The sequence below is a fragment of the Hipposideros armiger genome, unplaced genomic scaffold (genome assembly GCF_001890085.2).
Source record: "Hipposideros armiger isolate ML-2016 unplaced genomic scaffold, ASM189008v1 scaffold_298, whole genome shotgun sequence".
In the NCBI taxonomy this organism is placed as follows: domain Eukaryota; kingdom Metazoa; phylum Chordata; class Mammalia; order Chiroptera; family Hipposideridae; genus Hipposideros; species Hipposideros armiger.
Window position 1 is genome coordinate 884,392 of NW_017731648.1, and position 19,618 is coordinate 904,009.

The 19,618-nt window shown below is 51.0% G+C and overlaps 1 protein-coding gene and 1 non-coding gene across 3 annotated transcripts in view; both read left to right on the forward strand.

Annotated features, from left to right (window-relative positions):
• Positions 1-19,618, forward strand: part of CARM1 (coactivator associated arginine methyltransferase 1) — a 43,366-nt gene that overhangs the window by 17,962 nt on the left and 5,786 nt on the right. For both annotated transcript variants that reach the window (XM_019659337.1, XM_019659338.1), the window contains exons 2-8: positions 8,281-8,406; positions 10,803-10,909; positions 11,868-11,972; positions 14,185-14,295; positions 15,494-15,671; positions 17,667-17,757; positions 17,893-17,974. In XM_019659337.1, the coding sequence (XP_019514882.1) occupies positions 8,281-8,406; positions 10,803-10,909; positions 11,868-11,972; positions 14,185-14,295; positions 15,494-15,671; positions 17,667-17,757; positions 17,893-17,974 (800 nt within the window). The remainder of the gene's footprint in view (positions 1-8,280; positions 8,407-10,802; positions 10,910-11,867; positions 11,973-14,184; positions 14,296-15,493; positions 15,672-17,666; positions 17,758-17,892; positions 17,975-19,618) is intronic.
• On the forward strand, positions 9,492-9,564 carry TRNAT-UGU (transfer RNA threonine (anticodon UGU)). The gene has a single exon. It is a non-coding gene; the product is annotated as a tRNA-Thr (tRNA).

The following is a 19,618-nucleotide window of genomic DNA, read 5'->3' on the forward strand; positions in this document are numbered from 1 at the left end:
TCAGGGTCAGAGGGACCAGTAAAACAGGGCCAAATGCCTGGGGTTAAACTCTCCTCCTGGAGAACCTTCCATCCTCGTGCAAGATTCTGCTGCCTGGATCCCAGGGTGCTGTCTGGGGAGCTGACAAGGAGGTTGGCTCTGGTGAGCTGGGAGCAGGCCGCCTGTTCCCCCTAGAGCTGTCTCCTTCCCAGCCTTCCTCATCTCCTGGCCAGCAGCTCCTCCTTCAGTCCTGTCCCTGTCATCTGTCTGTCTCAGCGCGTGGTACCTCTGGTGCTGCCAGTGGCTGTGGGAGGAGCCAGACTCCTGAGCCACGCCTCCACCAGGGCCTCTTGCGACCCCTCAGCAACCCTCCTACAAACGACCTGTCTTGCCTGGGAGTCTGTCTTAGCAACCTCCCTGGGCTGCAGTCTCTATCAGCCCCATTCTCCCTGTTGGTGCCCTTCCAAGGAAAATCACTCCTCCTGCGTGTCTCACACTGAACGCTTCTGATCACCATGTGTGGAGAGGAGCGGGGGAGGGAGGGGGCGCTTCCCACACCAAGCTAGGTGTCCTATATTTCGGTTCCATTCTAACACTGCCTACCTGGAGACAGCATCAGATCCCACAGGTTAAAGGCTCAGTCCTATAAGACTTCCCCCCTCTCCCCACACCAGTCACAGATCCAGGTTGTCACCTGTGCTATACATTGGGTTTTCCTATAACCCCCTCCTCAAGGTTTGACAGATCTGCTAGAGTGGCTCACTGAACTCAGGAAAACATTTTATTTACTAGATTACAAGTTAGTATAAAAGGATATAATTCAGGAACAGCAGGTGGAAGAGATGAATAGGCAAGGTGTGTGGGAGGGGCGCCACTGTCCCCGAATCTCCAAGTGTTCAACAACCTGGAAGTTCTCTGAACCCAGTCCTTTTGGGTTTTCATGGAGGCTTCATTATTGATTGAATCATTGGCTATTGACAGACACGGGGTGGAGGAGACTGAAAGTTCCAACTGTCTAATTACTTAGTTGGTCTCCCTGTAACCAGCCACCTTTCTTAGGGGCTTTCCAAAAGTCACCTCACTGACAAATTCTGCAGTGGTTGAAAGGGGCTTATTATGAATCACAAAAGACACCTTTATCACTCTTATCACTTAGGAAATTCCAAGAGTTTTAGGAGCTCTGTACGAGGGACCAAATATATATTATAAATCATGGTATCACAGCCCCCCTTTTCTCTCTGCCGTCCCACGCACTGTTTCCTCTCATTGGAGAATTTGTTCCCAGCCTCTTTCCCAGCCTGGGTCAGGTGCCACCTCTAGGTTCTCACAATGGCCCTGTCCCCCGGCCTCAGCATTCATCACTGCCTCAGGTCCTCGTCACTGCCACTGCCACCCAGCTCTCCGCACCTTCTCCGGGATGGGGATGGTGTCTCCACTGCTCAGTGTCTGGTGAGCAGATGAGGAAATGGGTGGAGAAGGGGGCTCAGCGCCCAGCCTCTCTGCACCTGCAGTTGCAGATGCCCCTGCTGAATTTGTAATAAAGTTTTATTGGCACAAAACCACACTTGCTCGTTTACATATTGTCTGTGACAGTGTTGAGTTGTAGTAGCAGAGATTATACAGCCTGCAAAGCTGAAAATATTTACTGTTTGGTCCTTTACAGAGAAATTTGGCTGACTCCTGCTCTAGGAAGCACAGAGAGGTTGGACAGCACATTGGTTAGGAACACAGACCCTAGAGGCAGTCATCTGGGCCACTCACTTGCTGTGTGACCTTGAGTCAGATACTTAACCTGTCTGAGCCTGTTTCCTCCTCTGAGCCAATGGAGGGCAGTGACAGTAGATACTCACAGGGGTGCTCTGAGGGGTTCATGTAAAGCGTAGGAACAGCCTGGCACCAGGAGAGTATTGTTACTTGCAGTCTGACATCCCAGCTCCAGCAGGATGTAGGTGGGGTTTGGACCTGGCTCCCCATGAGAACTCTGTTTTTGTGACATGGATTTACAGGGGCCTTGCTTCTCAGGGAGCAAGACAGATGGGGTGGTTTTCTGACCCCACTGGGGTCCCCCCGGGCAACCCAGTGGTTGTGTCCATGGTGTTTCCAGGCCCTCATCTGCGGGCCCCGTAGCTTCAGCCGGACAGACGTGGCAGGGTGGCAGGTGGGAGGCCAGCTTGTGGCGCCCAGCTGGGACCAGGAGCAGGGCACACATTTGTGACATGCATCGCGCGATTAACATCCCTCAGTCTGGGTTTGTCTCCCTCACACTTCCTGTTCAGACCCTACCTTGGGAGAGCCTCTTGGGAGAAGATGACTGACATAGTGGGGGTGGTCACAGCTCAGCTGCTGTTCCTATTTACTGCAAGGAAAAGAAACACAGCTCTACCAACTCCAATCAGTGGGACCCCAGCACAGCCTCCTGGCCACAGCCCCCTTTGTGTCCTGTCTCCCCCACTGAAATTGTCACAGCAGTGTGCTAGCCCCTTTCCTGCTTCCTGTCCCTCACGTCTCCCAGCCATGTGCAGACAGCCCCCCAAAACTGGCTGATTGGATAAGGCTGGTGCTTTCTAGATTGGTTTCTGGGCGCAAGGCACAGAGGCCTCGAGTTCCTGCCTCTTCTGTGGCTCACCCACTGATGGCTGAATAAAGGGTGACTTGAGAGGATGGTGCCAGCCTTCAAGTTTGCCAGCAGGGTTCCTGACAGACAAGGCTGTGCCTGTGGGGGGGACCTAATCATCATTGCTGGGTCCACGCCCTGTGAGTTTTGGGCCTTAGACCCCTTTTCCTGGGGGGGAAGCTCTCTCCCAGGACACTCTCCCCTTGGGGAGCCATTAGGGAGCCAGGAGGCAGGGTGTACATTTCAGCTGTGCCCTGCCAGCCACAGGTGACTGTGGGCAGTGGGTGAGCCTGAGCTCCATGTGCTGCTGGCCACTGGCAGAGGCACAGTGTCACCACTCTGCCTGTCATCCTGAAGGGAAGAGGAAGAGGGGAACAGCATATGCAAAGGTCTAGAGCTGACCTGTTGGGGGGAGGGTTGAGTGTGGCCATGGGAAGGGTCTGGGGAGTGGAGAGGCAGACGAATGAGGGGTACAGGTCATGGCAGGGCCTTGACTGCCAGTCTGACAGCTTGGACTTCTTCTGAGACTTTTCAAAGCACGTAGGAACATGGTCCAGCTTTTTTTTTTGTTTTGGTTTGTTAAATATTTATCGAGCACCTCCTGGGTGCCAGGGACTAGCCTGTGGGTGGCATAGCTGTGAGAGCCACTCTGGTGATGGGACAGGTGGGTTGCCCTCAGCCCCAGCTTCCCTGGCCCAAGCCCAGGCCCTCTGGACACAGCCAAGTGTTGCTCAGCCACAGGTCCTGTGGTTTCCTGCCCAGTGCCAGGTTGCAGGGCACCTAGGGCAACTGATCGGTTTGCCAGGCTGCTTCGTAAACAGAGGTCCTCCTTGGTCTGCTCACTGTCACCCTGGCGCAGCTGACAGATGGGCTTATCTCCTGCCCTAGAAAGGGCATGGGCACGGGCACCATGCCAATGTTTGGGGTCCCTTCCTGGGACCCGCTTATAGCTGGACTTGGGAGCGCCTTGTGTTGGGTCTCCTGTGAGCCTGCAGCAGTGCCCTGCCAATATACTCTTCCCTCCTGCCCGTGGTCAGCCCCCCTGGGCCATGCCCAGTCCCCCAGGAGGGTGGCACCTGGCTCCTGAAGTGTGAGGCAGTTTGGCAGAACCTGCACTGTGGCCCTGGGAGCCTTCCTCCAGGGCCTGGCCCTGACCCAGTCTACACAAGAGGAGATCAAGGGGCCCAGTGAACACCCTTCATATCTACATTCGCCCATTGGGAAATGTTTTTATGTTGTGATAAAATTCACATAACATAAACTATTTTTTTTAACATAAAATATTTTAAAGCATACAATTCAGTGGCATTTAGTACATTCCCAGTATCGTGTAACTGTCACCTCTATCTAGTTCCAAAATATTTTCATCACTCCAAAGAGAAAACCTCGTGTCCATTAAGCAATCATTCCCCATCCTCCCTCCTCCTAGCGCCTGACAACCACCAATCTACTTTCTGTCTCTATGGATTTGCCGAGTCTGGATATTTAATATAAATGGAATCATATATATGTGACCTTTTGTGTGTGGCTTCTTGCACTGGGCATAGTGTTTCTTAGGTTCATCCATTCTGTAGATGTATCAAGGCTTCATTCCTCTTTATGGCTGAATAATATTTCGTTGTATGGATTACACCACATTTTGTTTATCCATTTGGCAGTTGATAAACATTTGAGTTGTTTCTACTTTTTGGCTATTGTGAATAGTACTACTATGAATATTTGCATACAAATATTTGCTTGAATATCTTCTTTCAGTTCTTTTAGGTATATAGCTAGGAGTGGGATTGCTGAGTTAAACAGTAACTATGTTTAACTTTGTGAAGAATCACTAAACTGTTTTCCACAGAGGTTGCACCGTCTTCCATTCCTACCAAGCAGGGTATGAGGGTTCTGATTTTTCCACGCTCTTGCCAACACTTGTTATGCCCCCACCCTTTTTTTGTTTTAAATTATAGCCATCCTAGTGAGTATGAAGTGGTATCTCATAGTGGTTTTTCATTGTTTTTTGTTTTTTTTAAGCTAAGCCATCCTGCCAGTTGGCAGCTCAGCGGCTGCTCAGCTTGGGACGGGAATCGAACCGCTGTTGCTCAGAGCTCAAACTCTTGAGTGAGCTCTTAACCAACTGAGCCACTCGGCCGGCCCTCATAGTGGTTTTGATTTGCAATTTCTAATGACTAATGATGTCTTTTCATGGGTTTGTTGGCCATTTGTATGTCTTCTTTGGAGAAACCTATCTCTTCAAGACCTTTGTCCATTTGTGAATTGGGTTGTTTATCTTTTTTGTTGTTAAGAGTTCTTTGTATATTCTGGACTCTGGATCTTCATCAGGTACATGATTTGCAAATATTTCCTCTCATCCTGTAGGATGTCTTTTTACTTTCTTTTTTTTTTTTTTTTAGATTTTTATTGGGGGAATTGGGGGAATGGGAACAGTGCTGGGGAATTGGGGGAAGGGGAACAGACAAGTTGCTGTCGTCTTGTTCTTCAGTCTAGTTGTGGAGGACGTTGCTTCACTGGCCCAAGTTGGCACCATCATTGCGCTCTTCCCGGGTGAGGCAGATCAGTCGCCGGCTTCTGGACGGCCGCTTCTTTTTACTTTCTTTATAGTGTCCTTGATGCACAAAAGTTTTTAATTTTGATGAAGTCCAATTTATATAGTTTTTCTTTTGTTACCATTGCTTTTGGTGTCATATCCATGAATCTTTTGCCAAATCCAAGGTCATAAAGATTTACTGTAGTGTTTTCTTCTAGGAGTCTTATAGTTTTCACTCTTATATTTAGGTAATTTATCCATTTGAGTTAGGTTTTTTATATGGTGTGAGGTAAGGATCTAACTTTATTCTTTTGCATATGGATATCCAGTGTCCCAGCACCATTCGTTCATTGAAGACACTGTTTTCTCCCCTATTGGTTGCTCTTGGGCACCCTTGTTAAAAATCAATTGTAAATGTAAGGGTTTGTTTCTGGACTCTAATTCTATTCCATTGATCTATATGTTTGTCCTTTTGCCAGGACTATTCTGTTTTGATTACTGTACCTTTATAGTAAGTTTTAATAGCAGAAAGTATGAGTCTTCCAACTTTGTTCTCTTTGGAGGCTGTTTTGGCTATTCTGGGTGATGGGGAACCTTTTGCTACATTTGTACTTGTGCTGCTCTCTATAGATACATTTTGTTGAGGATTTGATGAGCCACTTAAAAGCAAGTTGCAGACATCACAAGAATTGAAATTCTTCTATATGTCTCTTCTAAGAATAAAAGCAGGGCCGGTTGGTTAAGAGCTGGCTTGGGATACCGGCTCTGAGCAGCAGGGCCCCGGTTCAGATCCCACATGAGGGCCAGTGACACTGCCCTCTACAGCTAAAATGGTGAACAACAGCTCGACCTGGAGCTGGGCTGTCGTGAGTTGCCAGCGATGGCCGTAGGCTGCAGTGGGCTGCCATAAGCTACCGTGTGTGGCTGGCAGCCAGCGTGAGCGGCGGACAGCCGATGTGAGCTGCCAAGAGCCGCCATGAGTGGACGTCCAGAGGCTGGCGACCGATTTGCCTCACCGGGAACAGCGCAATGATGATACCAACATGGGCCAGTGAAGCGATGTCCTCCACAACTAGACTGAAGAACAAAAGGACAGCAACTTATCTGTTTTCCTTCCCCCAATTCCCCAGCGCTGTTCCCATCCCCTAATTCCCCAATTTAAAAAAAAAATCTTTAAAAAAATAATAATAGTAATAATATGTAGTATTTTTGAACCCATATGTTATGTTTTGTTTTAAAGATTTTTATTGGGGAATTGGGGGATGGGAACAGTGCTGGGGAATCGGGGGAAAGGGAACAGACAAGTTGCTGTCTTTTTGTTCTTCAGTCTAGTTGTGGAGGATGTTGCTTCACTGGCCCATGTTGGTATCATCATTGCGCTGTTCCCGGGTGAGGCAGTCACTTGCTGGCCATTGGACAGCTGCTCACAGTAGCTCACGAAAGCTCACGCCAGCTGCTGGCCAGCCCCACTGCAGCCTACGCCGTCACCGGCGACTCACAGCAGCCCAATTTCAGGTCGAGCTGTTGTTCACCATCTTAGCTGTAGAGGGTGCAGCGTCACTGGCCCTCATGTGGGATCTGAACCGGGGCTCTGTTGCTCAGAGCTGGTGTCCCAAGCCAACTCTTAACCAACACGCCACTCGGCTGGCCCAAAGCATTCTTATTCCTCTATAGCAGTGGTTCTCAACCTGTGGGTCCCGACCCCTTTGGGAGTCGAACGACCCTTTCACAGGGGTCACTTAAGACCATTGGAAAACAAAAAGATACATTACGATTCGCAACATTACAGTTATAGAGTAGCAATGAAAATAATTTTATGGTTGGGGGTCACCACAATATGAGGAACTGTATTAAGGGGTCGCGGCATTAGGAAGGTTGAGAACCGCTGCTCTACAGAACCACAATGCTACTGTCACATCCAAATCATTTAAAATTATCGCATCTACAATCCACACTCACATTTTCCCAGTTGTCCTTTATAGCTTTTGAGAAGTTTTTCCTTCAGCTCCTGTCCAGTGTCACTCTTGGCATTTGATGGTCACATCTCTTTAGTCTCCCTTGCTCTGGAATAGGTCCCAGAAACTGATATTTACTGACATTGGTCATTTTGAGGAGACCAGGCAGGCTGTATCGAAGACTCCCATGATCTAATATTATCTGTTGTCTCCTTGTGATAGGACCAGGGTAAAAATGTTGCCAAGAATGTGTAATAGATGCCAGGTCTGTCCTGCTGCATTACACCAGGGCCAGAGCGTCCTGTGGGTTTGTCCTGTTCCTAGTGATGCTAAGCTGGGCCAAGGTGGACATACTATATACCCGTTGAATGAATGACTAGTTACAGTAATAGTTGCAGGCACATGGATGCAATGCGTCCTGCATGTGTGCTGGGCCCTGTGCCTGTTCCACCATTAGCCCCATTTGACAGATGAGAATACCAAGGCTCAGAGAGGCTAAGTGATCTGTCCTAGTGACACACTCAGCGGCATAGGCAGGACATGGATCTAGGCTGTATGCCTCCAGTGGCCACACTCATAATCACTATGCCGAATAAATGCAAGGAGGAGAGGGCTCAGCTGAAGGAAGCAGAGGTGCCACCCATAATTCTTTCTTGACCACTATCCCAGCCCCGCTCAGCTTTGAAGGCCAGTAATCCCGTGCCTCCATGTGACACTGAAGGTTAGGAGAGTGAATGCCTGACTCCCTCACCTGGGCCTGGGCTTCCTGCCAGGATCCTGGGACCCCCTGTCCCTGCCAAAGTTGCATCTTTGTCACTCTGTCTTCCCACCTTAGTGCCTGTTGGATGGACAGGGGGCCTGGCACCAAGACATGCTCCATGAGGGAATGTCCTAGGCCAAGATGTCTTCCTGGGTCCCACAGCTTCTGGCAACCCCCCATCTCAGTCCTGGTCACCCTGTGGACAGCAGTCTTCTCCTACTGGACAGGCTGTTGTCCCCACTGCCTGGTTGGCCTCAACATGGGTGGGCATCCAGGACACATGGCAGCGCTTTCAGGGAGGGATTTGTGGCACCCTGGAAGAACCGGGGGAACAAAGGAAGGGGGAGGGTGGTGAGGACAAGACTCAAAGGCAGCTGACAAGGAGCCTTGCTCGCTGGCCCTGGGGCCTGTTGGCTCATGCCCACCTCTCTCCTCACAGACGAAGATGTGTGTGTGTTCAAGTGCTCAGTGTCCCGCGAGACAGAGTGCAGCCGTGTGGGCAAGCAGTCCTTCATCATCACCCTGGGCTGCAACAGCGTCCTCATCCAGTTCGCCACACCCAATGGTACGTGTCCCTTCTGTCCCAGTGGCACACAGAGTGCCCCGAGCCAGGGGGCTTAGGCTCTGGGCCGTGGCTGGCGGGGACCTGGAGTCTAGTTCAATTATGGGCCACCCACCTGTCCCAGCGAGGCTCTGCTGCCATTCAGAATCACATTCCCAGGTGTAGATCTGTCCTGGTCAGAGCACATTCTCAATGCCTGGAACACTATGCCCTAGACCCTCCATCACTGGCTCCTTTGGGTCCTTCTGGGCTTAGTTTATAAGTCCCCTCCTCAGAGAGGCCTGTCCTGACCACCCAGCTGGGCTGCTCCCCAGGCCTCCAGGAGGAGCCTGTCGAGTGGCGCTTGGGGCCCAACTTGCCCGACAGCAGAGGATGGGGGCAAGACAAAGTCCTGAGGCAGGTGGAGGCTCTGTTCTGAGCACAGAGAGAAGCCACTGGAGGGTTCTAAGTAGACCTGTCTGGGGGGACACAAGTGGACCCATGAGCTTACTGAGGAGGGCTTGGGTGGCTTGGGGGCGAGGCAGCAGTGGAGGTAGTAGGACGCCCAAGGCTGGAGACTGCTTGACGGTCCAGCCATAGGACTTGGTCACCGCAGATCAGAAGTCAGTGGGTCTGGTGGGTGGCACTGGGGCTGGGGTGGGAGAGCCCTAGCAGGAGAACCCATCTGTCCATGGCCACCGCCATTGCCCCAGAGTCCCTCATTTGGCTCAGTGCCACCCCATGGAGGGGACTCCCCATTCCTGGACCAGCCTAGGGCCATCCCCTCTCGTGCACTAGGTTTCAGAGCTGCCACCTGCAGAGGAGAAGGCCAGGGTGGGGAGAAAGCAGCTAGGTGGTGGGCTACCCCCCATCCAGAGGCATTCTTATGCTCCACACTTCCTTTCCTTTTTTATGTACATAAAAAATTTAAATTCATTGTTAAAAAAATTAAGTTAGAGGGGCATCCGGTTGCCTCAGGTGGTTAGAGCATGGGCTCATAACACCAAGGTTGCAGGTTTGATTTCCACATGGGGGACTCCCAGTGAGCTGCGCCCTCCACAACTAGATTAAAGACAACGGCTTGACTTGGAGCTGAGCTACTGGTGGGTGGCCGGTTGGCTCAGTTGGTTAGAGTGCAGTGCTTGTAACACAAGGTTGTGGGTTTGATTCCCACATGGGCCAATGAGCTGCGCCCTCCACAACTAGATTGAAGACAACAACTTGACTTGGTGCTCAGCTGCGCCCTTCACAACTAGATTGAAAACAACAACTTGACTTGGAGCTGATGAATCCTGGAAAAATACACTGTTCCCAAATGAAGTTGAAACAAAAAACAACAGAGAAAACTCCACCACTAATATCCTTTAAGAGTTGGTGTTGTCAACTCCTGTAGTCTTTTTCTATTCTGTGGATATTTATATTTTACTTTTTTTTTTTTTAATTTTATTGAAGAACAGTGTGTTTTGCCAGGACCAATCAGCTCCAAGTCAAATACTTGTTTCAATCTAGTTGTGGAGGGCGCAACTCAGTAGCCCATGTGGGGATGGAACCAGCAACCTTGGTGTTATGAGTACTGCGCTCTACCCAACTGAGCTAACCAACTGCCCCTATATTTTACTTTTTTTTTTCATTCTTATCATTTTTAAAAATTGTGGTAAAATAGATGTAACAAAAAAAATTTACCACTTTAACCCTTTTTGAGTGCCCAGTGGCATTAAGTACATTCATACTGTGCAACTGTCACCACTGATGCATCTCCAGAACTTTCTCATCTTCCCAAACTCTGTCTCCATTAAACACTAAGTCCCTACCCGCTTCCCCTAGCCCCTGGCACCCACCATTCCACTTTCTGTCTCTGATTTGGCTCTGCTTTCTTATGCTTGATACAATTAGCAGTCATCACTCTGTGTTAATAAATATAGTTTATTTTAAAGGCAGGATACCATCCAGTCCTGCAGACCCATGGCTGTCGGCTCTCTGACATGCTTCTCTGTGTCCGCTCGTATTCGTGCAGTCCTCTCTGACAGAACACTGAGGTGGCATCCATGTGTCCACTGCCATGCTCAGACACTGCCGTGTGTCACTGTGTGAACATGCAGTTGTTTGCTGGGGCAAATCCCAGAAGTCTGACGCCTGGGTTGGCAGGCTGGTGCCCTGCAAAGTCTCGGGCCATACCAGCTGCGTGGAGCACACTCACCCCAGAGTGTGGGATACCCACTTCCTTGTGTCAGCCACCAAGTGACGGGTTTGGCTGCCCATCTTTTCCTTAAGTTTCAACATTGATTTTGGAAAAAAGAAATTGCCAAGTCACACATACTTAACACAGGAAAGTTGGGGTACACAGCTAGACCGAAGGCCACTGGCCCATCTGAACCCTCCCACCCGAGACAGCCATGCGTGACCTGACTTCCCCCTTCCAGATTTCTGTTCCTTCTACAACATCCTGAAGACCTGCCGGGGCCATACCCTGGAGCGGTCGGTGTTCAGCGAACGGACGGAGGAGTCCTCCGCCGTGCAGTATTTCCAGGTGGGTACGTGCCGTCCCCGGCCAGGCCACCACCACCCAATGGCCCCCGGGAGGCCGCGCAGCACAGGGCAGGCCCACCTGGGTTCACGTCCTGGCTCTGCCCCTTACTAGCTGCGTAACCTTGGGCAGGTTTCCTCCACTTGCTGGGCCTCAGTTTCTTCATCTGTGAAACAGATGCCAGGGCCTGCCTAGAAGGGTTACTAGAAAGACTTGAGTGCAGGTGAACTTCAGGTCCATAGGCACTTTTTAGTAATGATAGCATAGTTAGAATGTACTGACCACGTAGGGCACGCCAGGCACTGGTCCAAGCGCTTCCACAGGTATGGAAGCACTTGAGCCTTCCCAACAACTCTAGGAGGTAAGTACTATTGTTGTCCCCATTTTGCAGATGAGAAAACTGAGGCTCAGAGAGGTTAAGTGACTTGCTCCAAGTCACACAGCTATTATGCAACAGAGCCAAGATGGGAAGCCAGGCCTGCCTGATGCCAAAGCCTGTGCTCCTGCCCAGGTGCCACGCTGCCTCCCGATCGCCCGTTGTCTTACAGAGAGACCCCGCAGCACCTCGCCCGCCTGGCGCTCTGAGTCCTAGGGTTCTGTTTTGATCTACTCCTGCGCTTCTTTGGGGGCCCCTAAGATGGGGCAGGCGGCCCCTGATCCCAGAACCTTGCCTGTGGCAAATCTTGAGCTCTCCTCGTGGCTTCCAGGTCCAGGTGGCATCCAGCTGTGTCCTTTGGTCACGGTGATGGTGGCGGTGTCCCTCCTGGGGGCTGCCTCTGGCTTCCCAGTCCCTCTCCCAGAGCAGCCAACAGCTGCCAGTGGGGTCTGGGCTGGCAGAGCGGGTGCAGCCTCCCTCGGGAGGTTTGTGCCTGAGGTGGGCCCTCCTCTGTTGAGGGCCAGCCAGGGCCTTGGCTGTTTGTGCCACCGTGTGCGCTGTGCCATTGGCGTGTCTCTGTTCCAGTTTTATGGCTACCTGTCCCAGCAGCAGAACATGATGCAGGACTATGTGCGGACGGGCACCTACCAGCGCGCAATCCTGCAGAACCACACAGACTTCAAGGACAAGGTGAGCGGGGCCTGCCCTGCCTCCCTCCACCCTCTCCCTCACTCTGCTTCTCTCAGGCTCCCAGCGCACCACACTGCGGCAGTTGCCTCTCTCTTTTTTCTTTGCTTATGGATTTCATCTTTAATTTTTTCAGATTACAAAAGCAGAATCCTCTTTTGAGTCAAAACTCAACCTGGCATGTACAATATAGACATGAAAGACCTCTGTCATTTCCCTCCAAAACAGCCACTGCCCAATTTTTCCCATGCATGTACCAGCATACGTATTTTAGAGTTCTTTAATCTTTTTTTATATATATACACAATCGGACTGTGATCTACCACATGCTCTTCTGGCAAAATACTTTCCCCCCACTTAACGGGCTGTCTTGAGACATACTATCAAGTCCTATGGATGTATTGTAATTTACCTAGTTATTTCTGTTGTTCCTTTTAATATCTTTTTAATATTACCAAGTAGTGTAAAGTGAGTCCTCAATGTTTTTTTTGTTTTTTTTTCAAATTGGGGAACAGTGTGTTTTTCCAGGACCCATCAACTCCAAGTCAAGTAGTTGTTTCAATCTAGTTGTGGAGGGCGTGGGGATTGAACCGGCAACCTTGGTGTTATGAGTACTGTGCTCTAACCAACTGAGCTTATCAGCTGCCTGAGTCCTCAATGTTGATAAGTTCTACAACTTTAAGGCGAAATGACATAAGGAGATCAGTTTTATGTAGGCTAATTGATATAAACAGGAGTTAGGTTCCTACAGCGTCTCATCAACGTCATAATGAACGATGTTGAATTAAATCACGTTATTTGAGGGACACACTGTATACTCATGATTTTAAAAAGAGCAGTACAGAGCACCTGTGTTCAGAAGTGAAAGTTTATTCTCTTCTTTACCCCCTTTGAACCAAATGGGAGCTTGTGTTTTTCTCGACTTATCTTTGGGGGCTCTCAACATGGTCCGTCTGGATCTGCCTCATCCATTGCCTTGGTTATACCCCAAGAATTCCCTCAGGACAGAGCACCCTGGGCCTCAGGGCCTGAGCCCCAACAGCCTGGGGAGGCGTTGTCCTGGACACAGCAGCATGCCTCTCAGCACCATCCTGGTGTCCCGAGCTTCCTCCTGGCTGCTGGTGTGTGGCGTGGGGCCCGGATACTACATATTCCTTCAGCAAAGTGCCTTCCAGCCCTCCCAGGATGGAGGTCCATTTCTTGGTTCATCCTGAGCTCTGAGAGGCACCCTGAGGCCCTCCTATCTGACCGTCCTAGTGCCCCTTCTGGGTGCTCACTCTGCCCACTGCTGTGCCCAGAGCAGTTCTGCTTTAGAAAGCGCATGCACATCTCCACCAGGAAATTTTATCCTGGTTCCGCTGACACAGGAGCAATCAGACAAATCCAGAGTAAGTGATGATCTACCATACACTAGCCTGGACTCTTCCAAGAGCCCAGATCCCAGGGGCCAGCAGCTCTTGAGACTGTGCCCAGCCAGCCCCAGGGCTTGAGCAGCTCACCTGCCCCAGCCCAGCCACTGGCTTCTTCTCTGGGCTGGGGTCAGCACGCAACCAGGAGATACCGTCATCAATATCCCCAATACCCCGCGAGCCCTTTTCCCCCATTGAGGGCTGCAGAGGTCCCAGAAGGATACCTCTCAGCTGCTGAGCCAGTTTCTAGGGAGGACCACAGCACTCAGCCCAGCTGATTTAGAGGCCATGGAGCCTGTGGGGTTGGGGCTAAGTAAGCTTTCCCCTGGGGCTCCTCACAGGATGTGGGGAATGGGGTTGGGGGCTTCTCACCTCCTGCCCTCTGTGTGGAGCTCAGTGGTCACACCGAGGGCTTCAGCGGTGTCTTCCCCTAGTGAGTGCTCATTCCCAGAGAAACCATAGGCTCACTATGATAGCCAGGTGTCCGCTGTGCTGTATAGATAGCTCACAGCTCAACCAGTCCTTCTTGAATCAGGTCCGAGAGCATGCGATGGTCTTAACAGCCTAGCTGTCTTCAGAAATCCTGTTCTACCATCTCCAGGTCCAGAACCGGGGACCCCTGTGTACTCCAGGCAGCTCAGAAACCATGCTATGGGTAGTCGCTCGTGCTGGAGGCAGGCTTCAGGGCCCCGGGGGTTCACTCAGCAGGGTGGCTCTGCAGTGAGCCCAAACCTGGTGACTTACACATCTTTATGATCACCACCACTTCATCAGTGTCTTGTTCTCACTGGCCTCTCCTCCCTTAGATCGTTCTTGATGTTGGCTGTGGCTCTGGGATCCTGTCATTTTTCGCCGCCCAAGCTGGAGCAAGGAAGATCTATGCGGTAGAGGCCAGCACCATGGCCCAGCATGCAGAGGTCAGCAGCCAACAGGGACCCCAGCCTGTTCTTGTCCTTCAGCTTGTGCCCACTTCAGCCTGGGGAAACTGGCCCTGCCAGAGGTACCCAGGAGACCTCAACCCCAGACCCAGGGGAACCTGGAGACATCATTTCTCTACTTTGGTCTCTTTCCCCTAAAACTAAGTGGTTGCAGGAGGGAAAGGCTTGCTGGACCTGAGGTAGTGTCCCCTCCATGACTGGTGGTCACTTACTGGGTTCAGGGGAAGTTTGGGGTCTTGAGAGGCTAGACAGCCTCGTGCTTCAGGGGACTGTGCAGACACACAGACCAGGGTGGGATCTTAGCCCTGGCGAGTGGCTCACCTCTCTCTTCCCACATCTGTGAAATATGAATAACAACAGGGTTTTATTTCATTAATTTAAGCTGTCATTTTGTTGTTCCCTCTTGCACTGAAACCTTCATTTAGAAGGTTCAAAACCTAAAGGCCACAAAAGGGTGAACAGTGAAGTCCCCTCCCCACCCCTGGCTCCCAGCTGCGCAGCCCTGCCACCAGAAAGGGGGAGGCCGTTGTCTGCAAGCTCTGCAGAGCTGGTGGAGGCTCCGTAAGCGGCGTGTGCTCCTCTGCCCACCTGGCTCTTACGCAGATGGTAGCCCACCACCATCTTGCACGTACTCTGCTCCCTTACAGTTTGTTGTGACTGTGTCATGAAGAGCTTCCTTGCTCTTTCTAGTGGCCACAGAGCATCCCTTTGCCTGAATGGACCACTATTTGTTTAGACATAGACTATTATTGCAACTTAGGCTGTTTTTCAGTCCTTGCAGCACAGACAGAATCCGTACTGAACTCCTCCTACACGTGTCACCTCCTATGTGTGACTATGTCTGTAAGACAGATTTCTAGCACTGGAATTGCTGGGGTGGAAGGTGTGTCCCAGTTTGACTTTGGTGGCTGTAGCAAAGTCTAACGTCCCCATTTCTCCTCCCATCAGCAGTTGTCCTTGCAGTGCAGGGGTGACATCGGGAGCTGGAGCTGCAGCAGGGGAAGCCCTGAGGGTGGTCTGGGACCATGGCTGATCACGGCCGTGGTTAGGGTGCCGACGAAGGAGGCAGAGGGACTTGGGTGGCTGTGTGTGGATGGAGGCACTCCTTCCTCTGGGGACGTGTGGCAGGTGGCAGGCTCAGGGACCCCCATGACCCGTCTGGTCCTCTCACCTGCAGGTCTTGGTGAAGAGTAACAACCTCACCGACCGGATCGTGGTCATCCCTGGGAAGGTGGAGGAGGTCTCCCTCCCCGAGCAGGTGGACATCATCATCTCGGAGCCCATGGGCTACATGCTCTTCAATGAGCGCATGCTTGAGAGCTACCTTCACGCCAAGAAGTACCTGAGGCCAGGTGGTAAGTGTCTGTGCTGGCCCGGGGCCCAGAGGCCTGGGGCATGCCCACTGGAGCCCCATTGGGGAGCCCCTGGCAGCTGCTCAGTCGGCACGGTGGTGGTTCAGCACCCTGCTGGCCTGTTTCGGCATCCTGGGGTTCTAAGGGCATCGGGATCTTTGCCCTGGTCCCCAGACAGACGACACGTCTATCTGCCAGCTCACCTGGCCAGGGTACGGAGGGGCTGCCTTTAGGTCCCCAGAGAGCCTCCTGGCTGCCTCCCATCTCGTGCCCTGCCTGGTGTCCCAGGAATGTGGCAGGTAGGAAGGTGTTCTGTAGGGGGTACAGAGGAGCCGACCTGTCGCCCTCCTTCCCAGCCCTGTCACCTTGCCTTTAACCTGACAGGTCCCTGCTCTCCTTCAGGCCCAGGATACAGGGTGGGGGTCGGTGTGTAGCGGGGGCAGCTGTCTGGCATGCCCATCAGTGGCCTCCTGTTTGTGTCACTGTGCTTGGACATGGACAGTGGAGCATGGACAGTGATCCTGGGTCGTTGACTCCCTGTTTATACCTTCCTGAATCTGTGTCCCTGGGGGTCTGCGCCTAGCTCTGAAGATCTGCTGGTGTGTCTGTTTTTTAGTTTGGGTTGTGTGTTTTTTAGTATTTCTATACAAGCAAGGGTGTATGTTTGTGCATGTGCGTGTGGCACAGGAGGACCTGACCAGGCCAGTGGGGTGGGAAGCCAGTGGACTGGTGTCCTCATGGAGGGAAGAGGTGGTTTAGTCTGTGGGGAAGTGCCCACCTTGGTCCCCCGGTATTCCTGGATACAGGCTGCAGAGACCTGCCTCGGGCCCCACTCCTGGAGGTGGGAGGTGACTGTCATGTCCCACGGCTGTGTCCTGTGTCCCATGTCCCAGGTGTGAGTGTGGGAAGCCAGGCTGCCCAGGGCGGGGGTTGTCTGGACCCACTTTCCTCCCATTGTGCCCATTAGGTAGCTAAGCCTGGCGAGGGGTGGTGGCCCTGACAGAGTGGGGTCCTCCTTATGGGACATATGGATGGACAGGAGTCAGGCTGTCATACTCAGTTGCACACTCCCTCACTGGTCAAGTAGCCTGCCCAAGATGAGGCCTGGGGCCAGCACTGACCCTGCCCCACCGCTTGAGTGTGGCTTCTTTCCATCTCAGGAAGCTCTTTGGGGAGACAGAAAGGAGCCCTCTCCCCAGGCGCACACTTTTAGGTGCCTTCAGGGCTGAGGCACTTTTCCATAATGCCTCCAGGGGTCTTGCAGACTCCTTTTTGGCAGGTGGCCCAGCAAGTGATCCCTGGACCAGAGTGGAACATCTCCCCTCCCTTGCCCAATTCCTGCTAGTGCCTCGGCCCTCTCCCGGCAAAGGAGAGGCCTGGAGGCCAGGTGACTCGGCACCCTAGACTTCCCTAGGGAGCCCTGTCTCTCTGTGCTGCTGGCCCTGACTCATCTGTTCTTTGGGTCACGCAGATGGAGACCCTGCACCCCTCCCCTTTCAGGCCACGGGCCAGACAAGGTGGCCAAGTTACCCAGCCTCTGGCCTCAGCTGAGGCCCCGATGGTATAGTCTGGGGCGCAGCTTTACTCTGACCAGGGCCCTCTGCTTCATTTTCTCAGGCTGCACGTCAGTGGACAGCAGTGCATGAGGCACTGCTTGGCTTATGGAGCAGGGCCCTGGAAGCGTGGTCGCACCCTGGGCGCCATTTGCTTACCCCTGAGGCTGTAGTAGGTGACTTCCTGTCTCCCAGCCATAGTAATGGGACACAAGGACAGGCCCTCCTGTCTCCCCAGCTGGCTGTCCAGGTTTAGTGAGATGGTGCATGTCAAGTGTCGTCATGGCCACTGGCAGAGTAGGTGCCCAGTACCTCTGTCGCATGAATGCATGAATGAATGAGAGACTGGGAAGGGCCAGGATTGGGGGTCCTGGGGCCCTTTAGAGGCTCTGCCAGACCTTAGGGATGTCCCAGCATGACGCCAGCACCCCTCCCTGCCTCCCAGGAAACATGTTCCCTACCATTGGTGATGTCCACCTCGCGCCCTTCACGGATGAACAGCTATACATGGAGCAGTTCACCAAGGCCAACTTCTGGTGAGTGCCCCGCCTCTTTCCCCTCATTCTCAGGACTGGGGCTGGATGAGGGCCAGCTAGGAGAGAAGGCAGGCTGCCCCACCTGCCTCTCCTGCTGCTGGTGACCTTGCCGTGGGGGGCGGGGGCTTTCTGCAGGTACCAGCCATCCTTCCATGGAGTGGACCTGTCGGCCCTCCGAGGCGCCGCTGTGGACGAGTATTTCCGGCAGCCTGTGGTGGTGAGTGGGGCATCTAGGGTGCTATCGCAGTCAATGCTGGGCATGGCCCTCTGGGGTGATGGGACAGGGGCGTGGGCTTTTCTGTCGGGCCTCATGCAAGCTGTGCAGCCCTAGGGAATCCACTTTCCTTCTCTGAGCTCTCACTTCTGCCCCTGCACAGAACTCTCTTACAGAGATGTTGGGAATAAAGTGACAATGCATGTAGAGTGCTCAGCACACAGTAAGCATGCAGTACGTGTGAACTGTTATTAGATGAATTGATCCTTGGTCAACTGATTTTATTTGATGGATTTTAATTATTGAGTTTTTGAACTGATTATATAGACCTATGGTTCAAAAATCAAAGAAGTGTAAAAGTGAAGCCTCCCACAACTCCTGTCCCCAGACACACAGTTCTCATTCCTGCTGGCAAACAGCATTTCTTGTATCTTTCCAGAAGTTTTATACCTAAATGCGTGTGTGTGTGTGTAAACCATTTTTTCTCAAAATATATAGAGCATGAGCAACATACTGTTCTGTCTTACTTTGTGGTCAGAGAACATACACTGTATTATGATATTAGTTCTTTGAAATTCGAGAGTTGCCGTATGCCCAGTATGTGGTCTCTTGGTTTTTCTGTGTGTACTGAGAAAAATGTATATTAATCACTGTTGAGTACAGAGTTTTATTACTGTCAATTATCTCGCATTTGTTAGTATGTTGGTCAAATCTTTTCTGTCTCAAGTGATTTTTAGATCTGCTTTTCCTATCTATTACTCATTATAGATTTATTTTCTGATTTCTGATAGGTTTTGCTTTATATTTTTGGACACTACATTAGGTGCATAGTGCGTACAGGTTTAGGATTATTGTATCTTCCTGTTGGATTGATGATCATTTTGTCATTATTAAAAGTAGCTGTTTTTATCTTGAGTGGTATTTCTTGCCTTAAAGTCTATTTTTTTTTTCTGATAGTTCAGCTACTCTAGCTTTAATTTGGTTAATTTTTGTATAATATATATTTCTCTGTCCTTCTACTTTGAGCCTATTTGTGTTCTTATTAAGATTTGCCTTATGTAAGTAGCATATATTTGGGTTTTGTTTTTAAATCAGATTAATGTTTTCTGTTTTTTAATTAAAATAGTCAGACCATTTACATTTACTGTCGTTACTGCTCTTTATGGGTATAAATCTATCATTTTACTATTTTTTTTATTTATCCTGTTTTTTTAAAAAAAACTCTTTTCTTGCCTTCTTTTGTTTTAACCTGGTATATATTATTGCTTTCTCCTCTTGAAATCTTTCACTATTTTTGAGAGATTCTTGGGCAGTATCTCTTTAAACACACTGCCACACCATTCTCTTTGTTCTTCCAGGATTCTGATTACATGTACATTAGACCTTTTCACCATGTCTCACATGAGTCTTACACTCTATTCTGTATTTTCCATCCTTTATTCTCTCAATTGCCTTATTTTCATATTTTCTGCTGATCCACCTTCCAGTTCTAATCATCTCTTCGCCATGTCTCATCTGATTTTTTTTTTTTTAAAGATTTTTATTGGGGAATTTGGGGGATGGGAACAGTACTGGGGAATTGGGGGAAGGGGAACAGACAAGTTGCTGTCGTTTTGTTCTTCAGTCTAGTTGTGGAGGACGTTGCTT